Raw genomic sequence first — 20,496 nt, 5'->3', positions numbered from 1 at the left:
ATGGCAAGTAAACCCTTGCTTGACACAGTTCCTGACTCACTGTAGGCCCTCAATAAATGTTAGCAATCATTACCATTTTTCTCAACATTTGCCCTCAGCAAGGGGGAGGTACTCAGAAAAAGGGGCCAAGAGTCCCTACAGGCTCTAATAGCCGGGTTCCCAGGCGGTTGAGGACCCAGGGCTAGCGCTCGGCGGGGGGCGGACCCGCCGTTCCCGCCTCGAGCGTGGCCCCGCCCCTCTTCCCCTCTCTGGAGGACTCGCGCGCACTTCGGGCCTTTCGCGTACCTCCCCCGACCTTCCCGCGCGGTCCTCCCGGGCCTATCTTCCCCCAGCCTCAGCGGCCGGCCCGAGTGAGAGGTTCCGGAGCCCGGGCGCGGGCGTGGTTTCGGGGTCGACGCTTCGGGCCAGCTCGCCCCAGCCGGCTCCGTACGGCCGCGGGAGCTTCAGGGGCCCTCGCGTGTGCAGGTTTGCCTCGGAGAGTCGGCGGGCCGCGCTGAGGGGAGGCGGAGTGCTGGGAGGGTTAGTGCCGGCCCCTGGCCGCCGCGGCCGCCCTCGCCCTTGGGAATCCTTGGCTGCCCAGACAGAAGGGAAGTAGGCGCCGGAGAGCCCGCTCTGCATTTTGATTCATCTCGGGCCCTGTGAGGGTCACATCTTGTGAAAATACCTGTAAAATCAATTTAACGTTCAGTGCAGCGTGTAAAGACAGCTCTAAGAATTTAAAAGACGCCTGAGTCAGAACATTTAAATGCTTGGGTCCCTGTAGCAGCGTTTTAACACGTCTGAGTGCAGAGGGTGGAGAATCAAGCCTGATCGCCGCCTTCGTTCACGCCCTGTAACATTTTAAAAGGGTAAAGAAAGGCACCCCAAGAAAACCCAAGTGGGCAGTTCCCCTAGGGAGGGAAGAACAGCTGACTTTTAAATTTTGTGTTGGTCCTCATTTCTGTGTGAAATTTGCCTGTAGAACTTAGGTCAACGATAAACAGAATTGTTAAAACACTGGGCTTAACTAACTAGTGGGTTTTGTTGACAGGTCGATTGTGTTGTTAATTCTCGGTGTCTCAGCCAAGGCAGGATTCATTTATCTCCGTTCTGCAGGTGGAAAAAAGTTTGGCATGAAAAACAAAAAATGTTTCCCTTAAATTCACACAGAAGGAACTGCAGAGCTGCAAATTAAGTCTTAGCATTCCGACTCCTCATCTGTGTTCCCCTCTGGACGAAGTTGCAAAATAAATAAGTACTTACTTTGATGCTGCTCATAAAGCGAGGGAGTAAACCAAATGTTCTGTGAACTTAAAGTGTTAAATCATAATAACCTTCGATGTCTTGTGCTTTGGGAGACTCAGCTGCCCTTTGGAGTTGATATCTTACAGAGAGGAGTGGGTGGAGCAAAAAAAAAAAAAAGAAAAGAAAAGAAAAAAAAAGAGGAACATCACCTCAAGGGAAAAATTTAGTCTCCAGAGCCCACAGAATGCCCACCTTTGCTTCCCCTTTGTGTTGATGTCATACTTTTCAGTGTACTCCGTGTTCTGGCAAAACAACCTGACAGCTCCCATCCCAGCCTCAGCTGCATTAACCACACTCTTGCCTTGTTCTTTTGTTACTGACCTTCCTGTCAGTCTTCTTGTCAAGCTCTTTACTTAAGGTGCTCCTTACTAATGCTGTTATGTGAAAAGCAGTTGTTGTTTAAGTGCGGAATGATTTGTCACTCCTGAAGGATGATTCTAGAGTTAATGATCAAAAACTACCAACAGATTTTAGATGAAAGGACAAGTTAAAGAAGCTCAAGAAACTATTTTGTGGAATTTGATAGCGGAGTTATTTGACTGGGGGGAAAAAGCGGACATTGGATGCCCCCCCCCTTTCCCCAGTTCACTCATAACTGGAAAGCAGCAGCTCAGGTTTAACTTAGACATAATGTTGAGGGGAGGGGAGCATCCTTCTGTTTAGTGAATTGGAAAATTTTCTTTCTGAAGGAGGCTCCTTTTTTGACAGCTTGGAACAAGTGGAAACGTTTATGTGCTTAGAATGCAAATGGTTTTGCCACTTATAAGTCTGCCCTTAAAACTTGTAGAGGAGCTTGGGACCCAGGGTGTGTGATATAGTCTCTCCTGTAAGAGGCTTCCCTGTGGTTCTTCCCCAGGTTGCAGACAACAGAAATGTGAACCCAAGGTAGTTTTCTTGAAGAAGCCACCCAACTTACTCACTCCTTGTTCTCTTTCACTCAGTTCTACACATTAAGAACCTCGAGAAAATCAGATGGCATCCGGGGATTTCTGCTTACCCGGAGAAGGGATGGAAATACTCCAACAAGGTAAGGAGGCCATTTGAAGGACGTTTGATGACTTACCCAGGGAGGTCGGAGCCAGATTCTTGCTTTCTATAATAAAAAGGATTTATAAAGTTCACCAGTATGGTTTGTCACATAAAATCCAAAGTTTCTGGGGGAAACTAGGATACATGAAGACTCTTGGACACTCTCTTATTAGAAAACAGACAACACCGGCTCCTCTTAAGTACTCCTGTTAAGTACCCACCTGTGCAGTAGACTAAAAACTCAAGTTGCTTCAGTGCTGTGTCAGCAGGCATAACCTGAAGAGAAGAGTGGCCAGCAAACTCTGTGAAGAAGGCTTCCTTCCTACCTGGGTCTTGAATTTTCTCATATCTTGTACTCCAAAATCTCAGATCCTAACGTATCTTGAATTCTTCCCCTATTTCAAACCCTTTCTATATCTTGACTCCTTCTGTAACTTGAATTCTTTTCCTATCTCAAAGCCTTTCTATATCTTGAATCCTTCAAGAACTTGAATCTTCTATATTTTGAACATTGCCATGTTGATCTTTCAGTGCCTGAGGGGGAGAAAAAAGGGAGAGTTCTTATTTTCCAAAAGGACTTTCTCATGGTCCAAAGAATGAAAGTTTGTTTGGTAAGTAGGAATGAAACAGAAGACCACAGCAGAAAGCATGTAGGAATAAGAGATGGAAAGAGAGGCCCTTGGGCTGGTGGAATAACTACAGGATCCCAGTTTCTTGCACTTTTTCTCATGTTTGTGCTGCTCTGAATCTACTTGGGTTACTCAGCTCTCTTTACAATAAAAATTTAGTTCAGTTTTTCAGTTAGGCCTGAGTATACCTTCTTGCAGTCTTGCTTATGCAACTAGAGAACACATCCAAAGTTGGAACTTTACCTTTGGAGTTTTTTTCCCCCCTTCCTCAAGAATTCTAGTTATTCTGTGTGAATGAGACATTTGGAGTACTATGGTGACCCCTACTAAAAGGTCCCTTTTTCCTGATTGTCTCTATTACTTTCTTTTTCTTTTCTTTTTTTTTTTTTTTAAAGATTTTATTTATTTATTCGACAGAGAGAGATCACAAGTAGGCAGAGAGAGAGAGGAGGAAGCAGGCTCCCTGTTGAGCACAGAGCCCGACGCAGGACTCAATCCCAGGACCCTGAGATCATGACCCGAGCCGAAGGCAGCGGCCCAACCCCCTGAGCCACCCAGGGACCCCAAATATACTTCATTTTCTAAGCTCTTGGTTTCATTAGTGATTCATTACCTAATTCTTGATTAATATCTTTATGTGTATGTGTTAGTGTGTATATATAGGTGCTTGTTACCTTTGAATATTGCCTCGAGTTTATTTGTGGGGTTTTTTTTAATATTTTATTTATTTATTTGACAGACAGAGATCTCAAGGAGGCAGAGAGGCAGGCAGGGGCGGTGGGGGGGGGGGGAAGAAAGCAGGTTCCCTGCTGAGCAGACAGGCCAATGCGGGGCTCGATCCCAGGATCCTGGGATCATGACCTGAGCTGAGAAGGCAGAGGCTTTAACCCACTGAGCCACCCAGGTGCCGCTATGGGGTTTTTTTTTTTTTTTGAACATTTCGTTATATTTCAAAAACTTCCCTACCAAAAAACTAGAGGTTTTTGGAAGTGAGTATTAAGCTAAGAGTAATACTCAATTAATATAATGATACCTTCTTTGCTTTTTTTTTTTTTTTTAATTTCTTTTGCCCCTGTGGGGGACATCCTATGAAGTGTGCAGCAAACAGCTTCCTCCTTGTAACCTGAGTGAAGAGGACCTGTTACGGAACCCACATTTCGGCAAACTGCTGCTGGGTCTGTCACAGCACATGGATGAGAGTGGCTTAAGCCTCACCCTGGCAAAGGAGCAGGCGCAGGTAAGAGCCCTGGGAAGAGGGATGGGAGGAGAAAGGAAAAATCTTTCAAGAGAGAAAGAGGTTCCTACCTGGGATTTTTTGGTTTCCTAGGCATGGAAGGAAGTTCGACTCCATAAGACAATATGGCTGAGGTCTGAGATTTTACAGAGAGTCATTCAAGAGCTGCTTGTGGACTACTATGTAAAGACACAAGACACAAATTTAACTTTGGACGACAAAAAGGTGAAGCAGGAGAGATGCAGTAGGGGGTGCTTACCAGCTGCAGGAGTGACCAAACCAACTATGGCTTTACCTCTTTATATGCTCTGGGGTAAATAGGAGCTTCGAGTAATAGTTATCAAAGAAGAAATGGACTCGAGGGTCCTGGCTGTCTCGGTGGGTGGAGCTTGTGACTCTTGATCTTAGGGTTGTGAGTTCAAGCCCCACAATGGGTGTAGAGATTACTTAAAACACAAAATCTTTTAAAAGAAGAAGAAATAGACTGTGTGTCTATTCTGCTATAGTTATAGCAGAAGAGGTGGGTGTGTTGTTAAGAGTTTTGAAAAGAAAGATTGATAGGAGAAGGCACTGGCAGCTGAAGGGGATAACATGTTTGAGGACTTTGAAAATGTGTGAAGGACTGGTTTATGAGGATGGAGGAGGTGGAGTGGGAGAAGTTTTATAGTAACTTCTTTTGTTTTTTATTCTCTCTCAGTTTCACGAGACCCTTGAACAGCGGCTACTCGTGACTGAACTGACACGACTATTGGGTCCCAGCCGGGAGAGGGAAATGCCTCCACTGCTGGGGCTGGAGAAGGCGGACCTTCTGGAGCTCATGCCCCGCTCAGAGGTGGGGGTTGAGCAGATACTGGGATCAAAAAAGTGAAATGGCTTAATTTCTCCCATATATTTAAACATTTTTTTGTTAGACTTTATTGTTTTTGTAAAAATGATACACATTCGTGAGGGCCAAACTCAAATAAATAAGAAAAATGTTACACAGAAGAAAGTAAAAGCTGAAATTCTACATTTAGAAATAAATACAGTATATCATATACAGCTCAGCATAAATGGTATTGTAGCCTTTATGCTTGTATAGTGAATGTAATCTGTTTTCACTTAATATATTTGGGACTTTTTTCAAGTCAATAAATAAATATAAATAAGATGATAACTTCTAACGCACACTTAACACAGTGCCAGGCACATGGTCTGTGCTCGGTGTTCTTATTATATCATAAGTTTATTTTTTAAATTATTTATTTATTTATTTGAGAGAGAGAGTGCAGATGAGGGGAGAGGCAGAGGGAGAGGGAGAGAAAATTCCAAGCCGACTCCCTGCTGAGCATGGAGCTGACTCAGGGCTCAGTCTCACAACCCTGAGATTATGACCTGAGCTGAAATCACAAGCCAGATGCTTGGGCACCTGGCTGGCTCAGTTGGTTAAGCAACTGCCTTCGGCTCAGATCATGGTCCCGGAGTCCTGGGATTGAGTCCCGAATCGGGCTCCCAGCTCCATGGGGAGGCTGCTTCTCCCTCTGACCTTCACCCCTCTCATGCTCACTCTCACTCTCTCTCTCTCTCAAATAAATAAATAAACTCTAAAAAAAAAAAAAAAAGAAAAAGTCAGATGCTCAACCAACTGAGCCACCCAGGTGCCTCTATATCATCAGTTGAAATCACTGATAGGATCCCATTGTATGGGGGCGCCTGGCTGGCTCAGTGAGTAGAGCTTGCAGCTCTTGATCTCAGGGTGATGAGCTTGTGCCCCACATCGGGGGACGGGGGACAGATTACATTAAAAAAAAAAGGATTCCATTGTATGGATGTAGCATAGTTTGCTTAACCTTAATGACAGATATAGTTGTTTCCACATTTTTGCCCTTAGAAACCACACTGATAGTAACAGACTCGTTCATAGGTGTATTTGCCTTTGTATGATTACATGTTGGTATGTATTGCCAGTTCCCCACCTTTTCATTTTTTTTCCCCAAAGATTTTATTTATTTATTTATTTGACACAGAGGCAGAGAGAGAGAGAGATCACAAGTAGGCAGAGAGGCAGGCAGAGAGGGGGGAAGCAGACTCCCTGCTGAGCAGAGAGCCTGATGGTGGGGGTCGATCCCAGGACCCTGAGATCATGACCTGAGCCAAAGGCAGAGGCTTAACCCACTGAGCCACCCAAGTGCCCCCAACATGGGGTCTTGACCATCATTTTATTCTTTGCAAATTTGATAGGCCAATAAAAATGAATCTTCCTGTTGTCTCTTGATGCATTTTTCTTGGTTATCATTGAGTGTTACCATCTTGTACTCACTGGTGGATCTTAGTTCTAATAATCTATTTGCATCTCTCTTTTTGCTTCTGTGGTTCTAGGATTTTGTGTGGATGAGAGCTCGGCTCCCACTGGAAGTGGAGGAGCAGCTCAAAAAGAAATGTTTCACCCTACTCTGCTACCATGACCCCAGTTCAGGTAAGGGCTGGCACTCTGCTCTGTTCACACCTGACCTTCAGTGTCCCTGGTCTGCTCTTCTGCGAATAATGCTTTGAATTTTAGATTTGGGACAGAAGCTAGGAAGCACTGGAGATGCTTATTTGTTTGCTTCCTTGCTGGTAGAATACAGGCAAGGAATTGTGTGAGAACTTTTATTCAGCAAGGTACCAAGTGTCCTCTTACTGCAGGGAAGGATGAGTTCATTCATCTCTAGAGAATTGGAGTGGAATAGGGAAGAACGTTCAGGCTAATAGGTATTCCCTTAATCTTCATTTCTATGCCTTAAGAATGAAGGGCCAAATCTGGACTTAAAGGTAGGAGTGAGGGGCATGAGGCTGGCTTGGTTGGAAAAGCATGTGACTCTTGATCTCGGGGTCATGAGTTTGAGCACCATGTTGGGTGTAGAGGTTATTTAGATTAAAAAAAAATAAAATAAAAAATAAGGGTAAGAGCGAAGAGAACTTTATGAGAACTAGGCCATTTTAACAGGACACCAGGAGAAAACCTAAAGAGAATTTGTAGGGCTAGATATGGGATAGTGCGCTGAAAAATAACCTCAGAAGGGCAGTAGCAATTAGGGTTTTCCTGTCTAGTCTTCTCTCTGTCTGTCTGTCTCTCTCTCTCTCTCTCTCTGCCCAGTGGGGAGCCTGCTTCCCCCCCCTCTCTCTCTGCCTGCCTTTCTGCCTACTTCTGCTCTCTGTCAAATAAATAAATAAAATATTTAAAAAAAAAGAAAAGAAACCTTTAAAAAAATTTTATTTATTTGAGGGAGAGAGAGAGTGAACGAGGGAGCAAGAGAGAAAGCACAAGTGGTGGTTGGGGAGAAGCAGCAGAGGAAGAGGGAGAAGCAGGTGTCCCACTGAACAGGGATCCCGATGTGGGGCTTAACCCCAGGACCCTGAAATCATGACCTGAGCCAAAGGCAGACACTTAACTGACTGAGCCACCCAGGTGCCCCAGTCCTCTGTCTCTTTGCCCAGATTCAGACGGTGAAACCTTGAAGGCAGCAAAGGTGTGGAAACTGGCAGAGGTCCTAGTGGGTGAGAAGCAGCAATGCCAGGATGCCAAGAGCCAGCAGAAGGAGCAGATGGTGCTGCTTGAGAAAAAGAGTGCTACCTATTCCCAGGTTTGTCAGGGGACTGGGATATCCCCCTCTGTCTTTTATCCTGGCCCTAGAGACTCTTTTGGGGGAGCCAAGGAGTTTTGATTTGCCTTTTTTTCTACTGACTTGTGGTTTTGCCTTCTCCCTGCCTCCTGGGGGCTCAGGTGCTTCTGCGCTGCCTTGCCTTGCTGCAGAGGCTCCTTCAGGAGCACCGGCTGAAGACTCAGTCTGAGCTGGACCGCATCAATGCCCAGTACCTAGAGATCAAGTGCAGTGCCATGATCCTTAAGCTGAGGTGAGCCATATGACCCTTGTGGGTCTCAGGAACTCTGTCTCACATACCAACCCGTCCAACCCTCTCCCTCAACTCTCTTTTCCTCTCTGCCATGCCTAACATCCTATGGGTCTTGGGTTAATGCCACACAGCAGTGGTAGCCATTGGATTACCCAGAAGTGTCCAACATTTTTTTTTTTTTTAAATTTTGGGACTCCTGGGTAGCTTAATCAATTGAACATAAGCCATCAGCTCAGGTCATGATTCCAGTGCCCTGCAATTGAGTCCCACATCAGGCTCCTTGCTCAGGGGGGAGCCTGCTTCTCCCTCTGCCTGTGGCTCCCCCTGCTTGCATGCTCTCTCTCTGGGAAATAAATGAATAAAATATTTTTTAAAAAGATTTATTTATTTTGAGGGGCACCTGGGTGGCTCAGTTGTGAGACGTCTGCCTTGGGCTTAGGTCACGATCCCAGGATCCTGGGATTGAGCCCTGCATCAGGCTCCCTGCTCAGTGGGAAGCCTGCTTCTCCCTCTCCCACTCCCCTGCTTGTGTTCCTTTTCTCACTGTCTCTCTCTCTGTCAAATAAATAAATAAAATCTTTTTTTTAAATGAATAAATAAAAAGAGAGTCTCAGTTAAAAAAAAAAAAGATTTATTTTGAGAGAGCACACAAGCATGTGTGGTGGGAAGGAGCAGAGGGAGAGGGAGAGAGAGTCCCAAGTAGACTCAGCGCTGAACTTAGAGCCCAACTATGGGTTCTATCCCACAATGCTGAGATCATGACCTGAGCCAAAACCAAGAATCAGATACTTGACCGACTGTGCCACCCAGACACCCCCATTCAACATTCTTGAATCTTCTTTTATTTTTAAATATTATTTATGTATTTATTTTAGAGAGGGAGCATGCCAGTGGGTGGTTGGGGAGGGGGAGGAAGGAGCAGAGGGAGAAGGACAAACAGACCCTGCGCTGAGTGCAACTTGGAGCTGGGTCTCACCACCCTAAGCCAGAATCAAGAGTCAGACGCTCAACCAACTGAGCTACCCAGGTGCCCCTTAAGTCTTATTTTAAAGCCTGAAATAGGTGCTTTCTTGTGAGATACGTTACTCAGGAATTCAGAGGGATCTTGCTTTTCCTGTCACTGCTTAGCACACGTCTTGACCACGTGCGGGTACTGTGTCCTGTTCCTAACTCTGCTGCCGTCAGGGACCCTCAGCATTTCTTTCTTCCCTCTGTCAGGATGGAGGAGCTAAAGATCTTGTCCGACACTTACACTGCTGAGAAAGTTGAAGTTCATCGTCTCATTAGGTGAGAACTCCCAAGGGCCTGGTCCTGCTGCTCAGGGCTGGTCCCACACTCTCCACACCCATTCATGTTAACGTATTCACATTCTTGTCTGCTTGCTGAGGAACCAGATCCTTACGTTGTATCTTTTGTTCCCCGGGCATATAGGGACCGTTTGGAGGGGGCCATTCGCCTACAAGAGCAGGACATGGAGAAGTCCCGACAGGTCCTGAGCACCTATGAGGTCCTTGGGGAGGAGTTTGACAGGCTGGTAAAAGAGTACACTTGCCTCAAGCAGGCAACTGAGAACAAGCGCTGGGCCCTCCGGGAGTTTAACAAGGCCTGCCGCTGACCGCTACCTCGCCGGGGTCCGGAGGTGGACTTCCACATGGGTGCGGCCTCCCCCTCCTCCTGCTTGAAAGGACCACCTCTACCTCAGGCCCACTTTTACTCCGGGAGTGTGGGGACACTTACTTGAAACACTGCAGTGGGCTAGACACCATCCTGGTTTTTCTTCCTTGTTTATAGTGACTGAGTTTCTTCTGGGAAATGGAGCAGATTTATATAATTCTGTGTGCAACTATTTGTCAGTGTCGGCCCTGTGTTATATTTGATTATCTCCTGAATAAAGTGATGATGCTTCCTTCAGGCACAGATGAAAAAAGAACATCAAAGACTAGGTGGGTGAGGAGGGGAACTGAGTGGATCCAGACAAACAGATGTGTAATGCTTACGCTAAGAGTGGGAGGTGGGAGTACCGGCCTGCCTGCCCAGAGTTTTAGAGGCCTCATTCTTGGAGAGCAGACATGGATTAAATCTGGGCTTGCTTTCGAAGAACTGTAATATCCAGAGGATGGCTGGATGCCACAGTGGATAGGGGTAGGGGATGATTCTGTCACCAAGGCTCTCAGTGGGGTGGTTAGCATAAAGCAGCAGGGCACCTAGCCCTGTTACAGGGTAGGACACAAGCCTGGTTCCTGCTGGCGTGATTTGAGGGTCACTTTTTTCTCTGAAAGCAGACAGTGGGAAGAGATCACCCCAAGGAACCAAGTTTCCCAGTCCACTTAGCTTAGAGCAAGGCAGGGCCTGATGGCATCAAGGTCAGAAACTGAGAACTGAAGCAGAAGACCTCCACCCTTATTTAGAAGAGCTTCTCAAACGACCTTTTTTTTTTTTTTTTTAAGATTTTATTTAATTATCTGGTAGAGAGACAGTGAGAGAGGGAACACAAGCAGGGGCAGTGGGAGAGGGAGAAGCAGGTTTCCTGCAGAGCAGAGAGCCCGATGTGGGGCTTCGTCCCCAGGACCCTGGGATCATGACCTGAGCTGAAGGCAGATGCTTTACAGCTGAGCCTAAGATTTTATTTTTAAGTAATCTCTACACCCAGTGTGGGATTTGAACTGAGCCACCCAGGTGCCCCTCAAACTACTTTCAAGGGAGACTGTCTTGAGGTGTTCTGCTACAATAAATAATGATGGTCTTGGATTGGTTCATAGAAAAAACTAAGGTCTTTAACATAATTTAGATTTTTTTCTATAAATGGTACTTACTGCCATTTATCTACAAGGAAATGTTGGCCTATATGAAATTCACAAATCACAAACAGATTAATGGAGAAAGTCAGAAATAGTCAATTTTGCTTAGTTTTATACTTCTTCTTTTCCCCAGAAAAGTGGGGTAGTTTCAAACTTACAGAAAAATTAAAAGAAAACACCAGTATAGTCTTAGCAACTAAACACCAGCATAGTTTTAGCAACCCAGATTCAACAATTATTAACATTTTGATTTTTTTTTTCTCTCTCTCCCTCCTCCCATACAAACTGATATATAGTTATACAGACTTTTTTCTTTCAGAGCCATTGTGTATAGTAAGTTACAGATGTGATATATCATTCCTTAAATACTTAAGCAGGCAACTTTTTTTCTTTTCTTTTTTTTAACATGTAATGTATTATTTGCCACAGGGGTACAGGTCTGTGAATCGTCAGGCTTACACACTTCACAGCACTCACCATAGCACATACCCTCCCCAATGTCCATAACCCAACCACCCTCTCCCTCCAACCACCCATCCCCAGTAACCCTCAGTTTGTTTCCTGAGATTTAGAGTCTCTAATGGTTTGTCTCCCTCCCCATCCCATGTTGTTTTATTTTTTCCTTCCCTACCCCCCACAATTCCTCATATTAGAGAGCTCATATGATAATTGTCTTTCTCTGATTGACTTTTTCACTCAGCATAATACCCTCTAGTTCTATCCACGTCGTTGCAAATGGCAAGATTTCATTTCTTTTGATGGCTGCAAAGTATTCCATTGTATATATATACCACACCTTTATCCATTCATCTGTTGATGGACATCTTGGCTCTTTCCATAGTTTGGCTATTGTGGACATTGCTGCTATAAACATTCGGGTGCACATGCCCCTTTGGATCACTACATTTGTGTCTTTAGGGTAAATACCCAGTAGTGCGATTGCTAGTTCGTAGGGTAGCTCTATTTTCAACTTTTTGAGGAACCTCCATGCTGTTTTCCAGGATGGCTGCACCAGCTTGCAGTGTAGGAGGGTTCCCCTTCCTCTGCATCCTCGCCAGCATCTGTCATTTCCTGACTTGTTAATTTTAGCCATTCTGACTGGTGTGAGGTGGTATCTCACTGTGGTTTTGATTTGTATTTCCCTGATGCCGAGTGATGTGGAGCACTTTCTCGTGTGTCTGTTGGCCATCTGGATATCTTCTTTGCAGAAATGTCTGTTCATGTCTTCTTGATTGGATTATTTGTTCTTAGGTGTTGAGTTTGATAAGTTCTTTATAGATTTTGGATGCTAGCCCTTTATCTGATATGTCATTTGTGTATATCTTCGTCCATTCTGTCAGTTGTCTTTTGGTTTTGTTAACTGTTTCCTTTGCTGTGCAAAAGATTTTAATCTTGATGAAATCCCAACAGTTCATTTTTCACCAGGCAATTCTTCAAAATAAGGGCATTCCTCTGTATAACTAATAAAATTATTATACCTAAAATGAATAATTTCATAATATCTATTATCTAGGTCATATTAAAATTTTCCTAATTTGTTTTCTTGGTCTAGGATCCATTGAAGGTCTGGGTATTACATTTGGATGTTAGATTTGTATTATCTGTGTTTGGTTTTTTTTTGTTTTTTTGTTTGTTTGTTTGTTTTTAAAGATTTATTTATTTATTTATTTGACAATGAGAGAGCACAAGCAGGGGGAGCAGAAGAGGCTCAAAGCACACTCCTCTCTGAGCAGGGAGCCTGACGTGGGGCTTGATCCCAGGACCCTGAGATCACTACCAAGCCAAAATCAAGATGCTTAACTGACAGACACTTAACCAACTGAACCGCCCAGGCACCCATGTTTTCTTTTGTTTTTAATACGCTCTGTGCCAAATGTGGAGCATGAACTCATGACCCCAAGATTGAGAATCACATGCTTTACCAACTGAGGTGGCCAGGTGCCCCTCCCTGGATATTAGGTTTCTTTAATATCTTTTAAAATAGAACATTCGTCCTACCATCCATTTATTTATTTATTTATTTGTTTGTTTGTTTATTTATGGGAGCGGAGAGGAGCAGAGAGACCAAGAGAGAGAATCCCAAGCAGGTTGCATGCCAAGCAGAGCTGATGTGGGGTTTGATCCCACAACCCTTCGATCATGACCTGACCTAAAATCAAGAGTTGGACACTCAACTGACTGAGCCACCCAGGCATCCCACCTAATCTTTTTTTTTTTTTTTAAGATTTTATTTATTTATTTGACAGAATCACAAGTAGACAGAGAGGCAGGCAGAGAGAGAGAGGAGGAAGCAGGCTCCCCGCTGCACAGAAAGCCCGATGTGGGGCTCGATCCCAGGTCCTGGGATCATGACCCCAGCCAAAGGCAGAGGCTCAACCCACTGAGCCCTCCAGGCACCCTGTAAATTTTTTTCTTTTTAATTGAAAGTGGTTTTTTAAAAAATCCAGTCTGGTTACTTTGTAGAATGTTCCATTGTCCAATTGTTTCTGGTGGTGGTGAACTTGATCTCCTGTTCTGTCCAATATAGTAGCCACTAGCCACATGTAGCTATTTAAATTCAAATTTAAGTTAATTAAAATTAAAATTAAAATTCAGTAGGTTGGTGGTTACCATACTGGGTGGTGCAAATATAGAACATTTACATCATTATAGAAAATTCTAGAGCACCTGGGGGGTCAGTTGTTGGTCTTCTGCCTTCAGCTCTGGTCATGTCCCAAAGTCCTGGGATTGAACCCCATATGGGGCTCCCTGCTCTGTGGGAAGCCTGCTTCTCCCTTTCCCACTCTCCCTGCTTGTGTTCCCTCTCTTGCTGTCTCTGTTAAATAAATAAATAAAATCTTTAAAAAAAAACGTTTTTTTTTTAAAAAAAAAAGGTTTTTTTTAAAAGATTTAATTTATTTATTTATTTGACAGAGATCACAAGTAGGCAGAGAGGCAGGCAGAGAGAGGAGGAAACAGGCTCCCTGCTGAGCAGAGAGCCCGATATGGGGCTTGATCCCAGGACCCCCAGATCATGACCTGAGCTGAAGGCAGAGGTTTAACCCACTGAGCCACTCAGGCGCCCTAAAAATTTTTTTAAAAAGAAAAGTAAGTTCTAGGGGCTTCCATCTGGCTCAGTTGGTAGAGCACATGACTCTTGATCTTGGGGTCATGAGTTCAAGCTCCATGTTGGGTTAGAGATAACTTAATAAATAAACACTAAAAATAAACCAACTATTAAAAAAAAGTTCTATTGGACAGTGCTACAAGCCTCTATTTCCTATAAACTGGAAGTAGGTCTATAGGCTTTATTTGATTCAGGTTAAACGTTTTTGCAAAGAATACTTAATAGATGATATTATGTACTTCACATTATATCACCCTGGAGCCATATCAGGTTGGAATGTCTCACAATTAATTATGCTGACTTTGATTGCTTATTTAAGGTGGTAACTGCCAATCTCTCTTATATATAGAATACATTTTCCTTTGTAGTTAGTAGCATCTAGAGATGAACAACAAAAATCTCAAAATAGGGGCGCCTGGGTGGCTCAGTGCGTTAAGCCGCTGCCTTCGGCTCAGGTCATGATCTCAGGGTCCTGGGATTGAGTCCCGCATCGGGCTCTCTGCTCAGCAGGGAGCCTGCTTCCTCCTCTCTCTCTCTCTCTGCCTGCCTCTCTGCCTACTTGTGATCTCTCTCTGTCAAATAAATAAATAAAATCTTAAAAAAAATATATCAAAATAGTTTTTCCTGATATTTATTATGGCATTCAGCATTTCCTCATTTAATGAGGTACTCATCTTAAACCAAAGTAGGTTTTAGTATTTGAAATAATAAGGATAATAATAAAAAAGAAATGGATCCTGTCCTCAAGGTCTAAAACTTAATAGTAGACACATAAAAACAGTCTAAGAATATAATGTAATAGCAAGTGCAAATGAATATGGTTGAAAACCAAGAGAAGTGAATCAGGAATTATAAGGTGGAGTCTTAGTAGGGAAGAGAGCTTTAGTTCAGGCTTTAGAAGTAAGTTTGGGATGGCATTTTGGAAAAAATGACAAAGATAAAGAAGGGAAGGGGTAGTGGGGGAAGGCACAGGGTTAGAAATGAGTAAATCATGCACCAAAGAAAGTCTTCATCTTAAATAACCAAAATTTGTGAAAAATATCCCATGGCTTCGATCAAATCTCTGGAAAGCTGGGGTCTGAGAAATGTTTAGATTTCCAACTACCTGTTGGAAAATGAGAAACCAAAATGGCTTCCAAAGCAATGGTTCCCAGTCCTCGCTCCCTAAATGACATGGAGCTGGACAGCTAGCTGTTCCTTGTGTTTCCCCAAACTCAAATAAGACCGATAATTTGCTTGCAACCGTGCTGCCCAACTATATGAAAAAATATATTTATTGGCTTAACTACAACAAAAATGTGTCTTATAAAAAAGCTCAAACAAAACAAATACATAATAGTAAAAAATAAAAGATTTACCACACCCCCTGAGACACACGCACACAGCCCTTTACCCCAATCCACTATGCTACAGTAACCAGAGTGATTTGGTGAATATAATGCCAGAGCTTTTTCTAAACATTTGCAAACATATGTATAGCAATATTAGCTCATACTCATGCTGGAGTATGGCTACATCATAATTTAACCATTCCCTTCAGGAGAGATATTTAGATTGCTTCCAGTTTGCCCTACTACAAAATGCTTAACCTGAGTATCATTGCATCTGTGTCTTGCTCAGGTATCTTTGCTTTTTTGGTATTACAGAAAGTATATTAATTCTAGTAATTTTATGAAAAAGTAGTTACTGAGCTTATGAATATCGCTTGGTAGAAAAATATCTCAAAAGTGTGCCATGAAGGTGGGAGAAGGGACACAAGAGGTGTTCAGTGCTGCCCAAAATGGGCATTACAGTGGTTTGTCCTCGTCCTTTCATTCCTCACAGTGACAGGAGATGGCAGGAGGTGCACTACGTGTGAGGTATTGGCTATTGTGGAATAGGCAGGAAGGGGATTGGAGGGCCAGTGGAGAGGCTGGGTGACAGTGACAGCTGAATGATAGTGTACTGGACTTCAGTTGCCCTTACTCCCCTCACACTTTTCAGAAAAGGCTTATATTTGCTGCCTGTCCTTTCTTTCATAGGCATCTTGTCTTTTGCCCCATCTGACCAAGAACCCAGTCTTGCTGATTCTTCCTCTATAATGAGAAACAAAATAAATCACCTCCAGAGCTTGAGATAGGATTGTTCTCCATAAGGAAACTCTGGGGCTCTTGGACAAACACAATCTGTCCCAAGGTTCTCAACAAAAGGTGACTATCCAGGTCTCTGGGGCCGTGACCCTGCCTTCTTCCTCATCCAGCACAGAGGAAATCTAGTGCCATCTAGAGGCCAGCCTGATGCTCCCGAAAAGAGAGGGAAATCCCTAAGGTACAGCCTCTCTGTGAGGTCCCTCACCCCTTAACAGTCTTTCCACCTTACCCATCTCGAAGGACCTGGGCTAGGTTTTGTTAAAGGAACTGGTAGATTTCCTTATATCTTGAGACTGAAAATTTAGGAGTCAACTGATAATGGACAAGATTAGCAATCTGTAGAAATAATTTACTGTGAAAAGTGGTTTGTATTTGAGTGGTTGAAGTCTAGCCTAAGTGGCTTTCCTGGTCTAGAAAAATACAACTGAAATTTAGCGAGACCTAAATGTGCCAAGCCTGGCTGAAGAAAGAACATATAATCAAAAGTAAACAATCAGCCTAGAATTTAGAAAAGAGTTCTCTAAAGAGCAAGGTCAGTGTTCTCCAGAGAAAAAGAACTTATGTTTTATATTATATTGTATTATTACTTTTTCTATTTGTTGTATTATATAAAATGAGATTTATTTTAAGGAATTGGCTCATGTGATTTTGGGGCTGGCAATTCTGAAATTTGCAGGGCGGGCTATAGGCAGGCCACTCATGTCTTGCTGTCTTGAGATGGAACTTCCTCTTCAGTGGGAAACCTCAGTTTTTGCTCTAAAGGCCTTAAACTGGGCTGCCTGGCTGGCCAGATCAAGAGCATGCAACTCTTAATCTCAGGGTCTTTTTAGGGACCCCATGTTAGGAGCAGAATTTACTTTTAAAAAAAGAAAAGAAAAGAAAAAGAAAAAAGGCCTTAAACTGATCTGATGAGACATTTTTGCATAACCAAGAGTACTCTACTTAAAGTCAGCTGATCATAGTTGTTAACCCCATCCACAGAATGTCTTCACTGCAGCACCTAGATTAGTGTTTGCTTAAATAACTGGGTACTTGGGGCGCCTGGGTTGAAGCCTCTGCTTTCGGCTCGGGTCATGATCTCAGAGTCCTGGGATCGAGCCCTGCGTCGGGCTCTCTACTTAGCAAGGAGTCTGCTTCCTCTTCTCTCTCTGCCTGCCTCTCTCCCTACTTGTGATCTCTGTCTGTCAAATAAATAAATAAAATATTAAAAAAATAAATAACTGGGTACTGGGGCACCTGGTTGGTTCAGTTGGTTAAGTGTCTGACTTTGGCTCAGGTCATGATCTTGGGGGTCCTGACATGGAGCCCCATGTCAAGCCTCCCTGCCCAGCCGGGAGTCTACTTGTCCCTCTCCTCTGCCCCTCCCCCCTCAAATAAATAAAATCTGGGCACCTGGGTGGCTTAAGTGTTGGGCTTCTGCCTTTGATCCAGGTTGGTCCCAGAGTCCTGGTCAGCGGGAGGCCTGCTTCTCCCTCTCCCATTCCTGCTTGTGTTCCCTCTCTCGCTGTCTCTGTCAAATAAATAAATAAAATAATTACTTAAAAAATAAATAACTGGGTACTATAGGCTAGCCAAGTTGAAACACATAAATTCACCATCACACAAGTATTCTGGTTTTCTTTCTAGCCCTAAACCTGTTTGAAAGAGACACTGAACTGGGGATATAAGTTAGGTTACTGGAGAGAGGGGCTACACTGGGGGCAGGAACAAGGCCTAATTGCAAGCTCTCTTCATAAAACAAGGTCCTCAAGGACCTGAATCCACAGCTAAGCTATGGGGACTCTCTTTGTAGAAATGACAAAATGAAGTGAAAATTACAAAATACTTAAGAAAAGCAAATTAGAATTGTCATAAAAATTGGCCCGGCAGAGGGATATGAGAGGAGGGACAGTTAGGACACTTGGTAAGGCCTCTAAAGGAGGACCTGCATAGGATGGGGCAGTGGCAGGAAAGGTGTCCATCAACCTCATGGGGTGGCAGGAGGACGCTGGCGAGGTCTTCAGGATCTGGCCCCAGCTTCGTAGACCCAGAACCTCTGTTTGCCAGTAGTCCTCTGTGTCTTCAACTCCCTGCACTCACTAGAGCCCAGTATCTGTACTGTTGTGTCAATATACTTGAGAGGATAGCACTTTCTAGTGGAAGGGATGTCCATCTGATGTGTGGGGCATCCTCTTCCCAGAGTCCAGGATAAGGAAATCAGTAAACATGATGTTGCTTGGAAAAGACATACCTGGACCTAAGGTACCAGTGGGTCTTAGGACAGCAGGTTCTGGAACCAGACTGTATGGGTTCATGCAAGCCAGGCCTCTTCAAGTGTTGTGACATTGCAACAGATACCCCCTCTCTCCACACCTTACTTAGTTTCCCAATTTGTAAGCTGGGGATGGTCACAGTACTCACCTCAGAAGTTTGCTGTGATAATTGAATGACTTATTACACGCAAAGTACTTAGAAATCCTATCTGGCACCTAATAAAGTTTCAGAGCTCCCATGGAGTTTCTTGAATGTAACCCTTTGCCAAGGTGGAGTCATATAGTATCCACGTTCCATTAAGTCACAACTGCTTTGATTTTTTTTTTTTTTTAAGATTTTATTTATTTGACAGAGAGAATCACAGCAAGAGAGGGAAAACAAGCAGAGGGAATGGGAGAAGGAGAAGCAGGCAGGCAGGCAGCCCGATGTGGGGCTTGAACCCAGGACCCTGGGATCATGACCTGAGCCCAAGGCAGACACTTAACGACTGAGCCACTCAGGCGCCCCTGCTTTGATTTAAGTATGATCTTGGGGCACCTGGGTGGCTCAGTTGGTGGCTCAGTTAAGTGTCTGCCTTTGGCTCAGGTCCTGATCTCAGCATCCTAGAATCAAGCCCCACCTCGGCAGGGAGTCTGCTTCTGCCCCTCCTTCTCTTCTACTCCTGCTCCTCTCTCTCTTTCTCTCAAATAAATCTTCCTGAATATGATCTTTTTCAAAAAAATAATGATTTTTTTCCCTTAGCTCTTTTTAAAAAAGATTTTATTTATTCATTTGACAGAGAGAGAGACACAGCAAGAGAGGGAACACAAGCAGGGGGAGTGGGAGAGGGAAAAGCAGGCTTTCTACTGAACAGGGAGCCTATGTGGGGCTTGATTCTAGGACCCTGGGATCATGACCTGAGCCAAAGGCAGATGCTTAACAACTAAGCCACCCAGGTGCCTCTTGAATATGTTCTTGATCAGATCTCAAGTTTGTGAACGTAGTACATAGTCCCTGGTGGCAGACATAGAACCAAAAGCACTTTCTGCATCATGTCAGAGGGGAAAAAACAGTAAATAATGAGTAAGGGCTGAATAGTTTTCTAGTATTCATTGAAATTCGATCTCCTTCTTATTACAGATAAAATGCCATGTACTAATATCAAATATATGAATTTTAAGCCTATGTCTTAAGAACAGAAACTTTTTATTCAGAAAAAGTTGAAGATAGGGATACCTGGGTGGTTCAGTTATTAAGCATCTGCCTTCGGCTCAGGTCCTGATCCCAGAGTCCTGGGATGGAGCCCCACACTTCCCCCTCTCTCTCTCTGCCTGCCTCTCTGCCTACTTGTGATCTCTGTCAAATAAATCTTTTAAAAAAATAAAGAAACTAATAAAATATAGAAGGGTCTTAGTTGTCATTGTTAGAGAAAAGCAAAGAAAAATCCAGGTAATCTAAATTGGACTTTGAATTGTGATTGGATATTTATATATTGAAATGATGTATCTGATATTCCAGACATTCACAATAAACTGAATAAGCCGAATATTTTCCCACTAAAAATAATTAAAACTGAGAAAATTTTAAAGAATTTATTAATTCATTAAAAAAAGCTCATTGCATGTTAGCATAAATAATACATTTTTCAAAGATTTTATTTAGGGGGGTGGGAGGTTGGGGGAGCCAGGTTGTGGGTATTAAGGAGGGCACGTATTACATGGAGCACTGGGTGTGGTGCAAAAACAATGAACACTGTTACGCTGAAAAGAAATAAAAATAAAATAAAGATTTTATTTATGTGAGAGGGACGCCTGGGTGGCTCAGTTGGTTAAACTGCTGCCTTCAGCTCAGGTCACAATCCCAGAGTCCTGGGATGTAGTCCCGCATCTCATCGGGCTCCTTGCTCAGCGGGGAGCCTGCTTCTGCCTTGCCCTTCTGTTCTCCCTCCTCTCTTGCTCTCTCTCTCTGACAAATAAATAAATAAAATCTTAAAAAAATATATTTTATTTATTTGAGAGAGAGAGAGAGAACGAGCAGAGGGGAGGGGCAGAGTGAGAGGGAGAAGCAGACTCCCTGGCGAGTAGGGAGCCTGATAGAGGACTCAGTCCCAGGACCCTGGGATCATGACCTGAGCTGAAGGCAGACACTTAACCAACTGAGCCACCCAGGCACTCCAAAAATA

At 43.8% G+C, this 20,496-nt stretch overlaps 1 protein-coding gene across 3 annotated transcripts; it reads left to right on the top strand.

The window, feature by feature from the left end:
- Positions 1-248: 248 nt before the first annotated feature.
- On the top strand, positions 249-9,962 carry HAUS4 (HAUS augmin like complex subunit 4). Of its 3 annotated transcripts, none has more exons than XM_045067792.1 (10): positions 249-465; positions 2,226-2,311; positions 4,037-4,179; positions 4,270-4,401; positions 4,874-5,008; positions 6,535-6,631; positions 7,633-7,778; positions 7,919-8,049; positions 9,268-9,336; positions 9,481-9,962. In XM_045067792.1, exons 2-10 carry the CDS (start codon positions 2,257-2,259, stop codon positions 9,662-9,664), a joined length of 1,092 nt encoding a protein of 363 aa, XP_044923727.1. In that variant the 5' UTR covers positions 249-465; positions 2,226-2,256; the 3' UTR covers positions 9,665-9,962. The 3 variants fall into 3 exon arrangements, with proteins under 3 accessions (XP_044923727.1, XP_044923728.1, XP_044923729.1); XM_045067793.1 differs by having other exon boundaries at positions 249-519; XM_045067794.1 differs by lacking the exon at positions 249-465 and adding an exon at positions 547-848.
- The last annotated feature ends 10,534 nt before the right edge of the window (positions 9,963-20,496 follow it).

The sequence above is a fragment of the Mustela putorius genome, unplaced genomic scaffold (genome assembly GCF_011764305.1).
Source record: "Mustela putorius furo isolate JIRA1106 unplaced genomic scaffold, ASM1176430v1.1 tig00003898_pilon_pilon_pilon, whole genome shotgun sequence".
NCBI classification, from domain to species: domain Eukaryota; kingdom Metazoa; phylum Chordata; class Mammalia; order Carnivora; family Mustelidae; genus Mustela; species Mustela putorius.
Note: the sequence above shows the minus strand (reverse complement) of the source record. Positions and strands in the feature narration are given on the sequence as shown.

Excerpts from the sequence above, each read along its gene's own strand:
- HAUS4 (XM_045067792.1), top strand. The coding sequence starts at position 2,257 with ATGGCATCCGGGGATTTCTGCTTACCCGGAGAAGGGATGGAAATACTC. Across the intron at positions 4,402-4,873 it reads TAACTTTGGACGACAAAAAG|TTTCACGAGACCCTTGAACA; the intron begins GTGAAGCAGGAG and ends ATTCTCTCTCAG. Across the intron at positions 5,009-6,534 it reads AGCTCATGCCCCGCTCAGAG|GATTTTGTGTGGATGAGAGC; the intron begins GTGGGGGTTGAG and ends CTGTGGTTCTAG.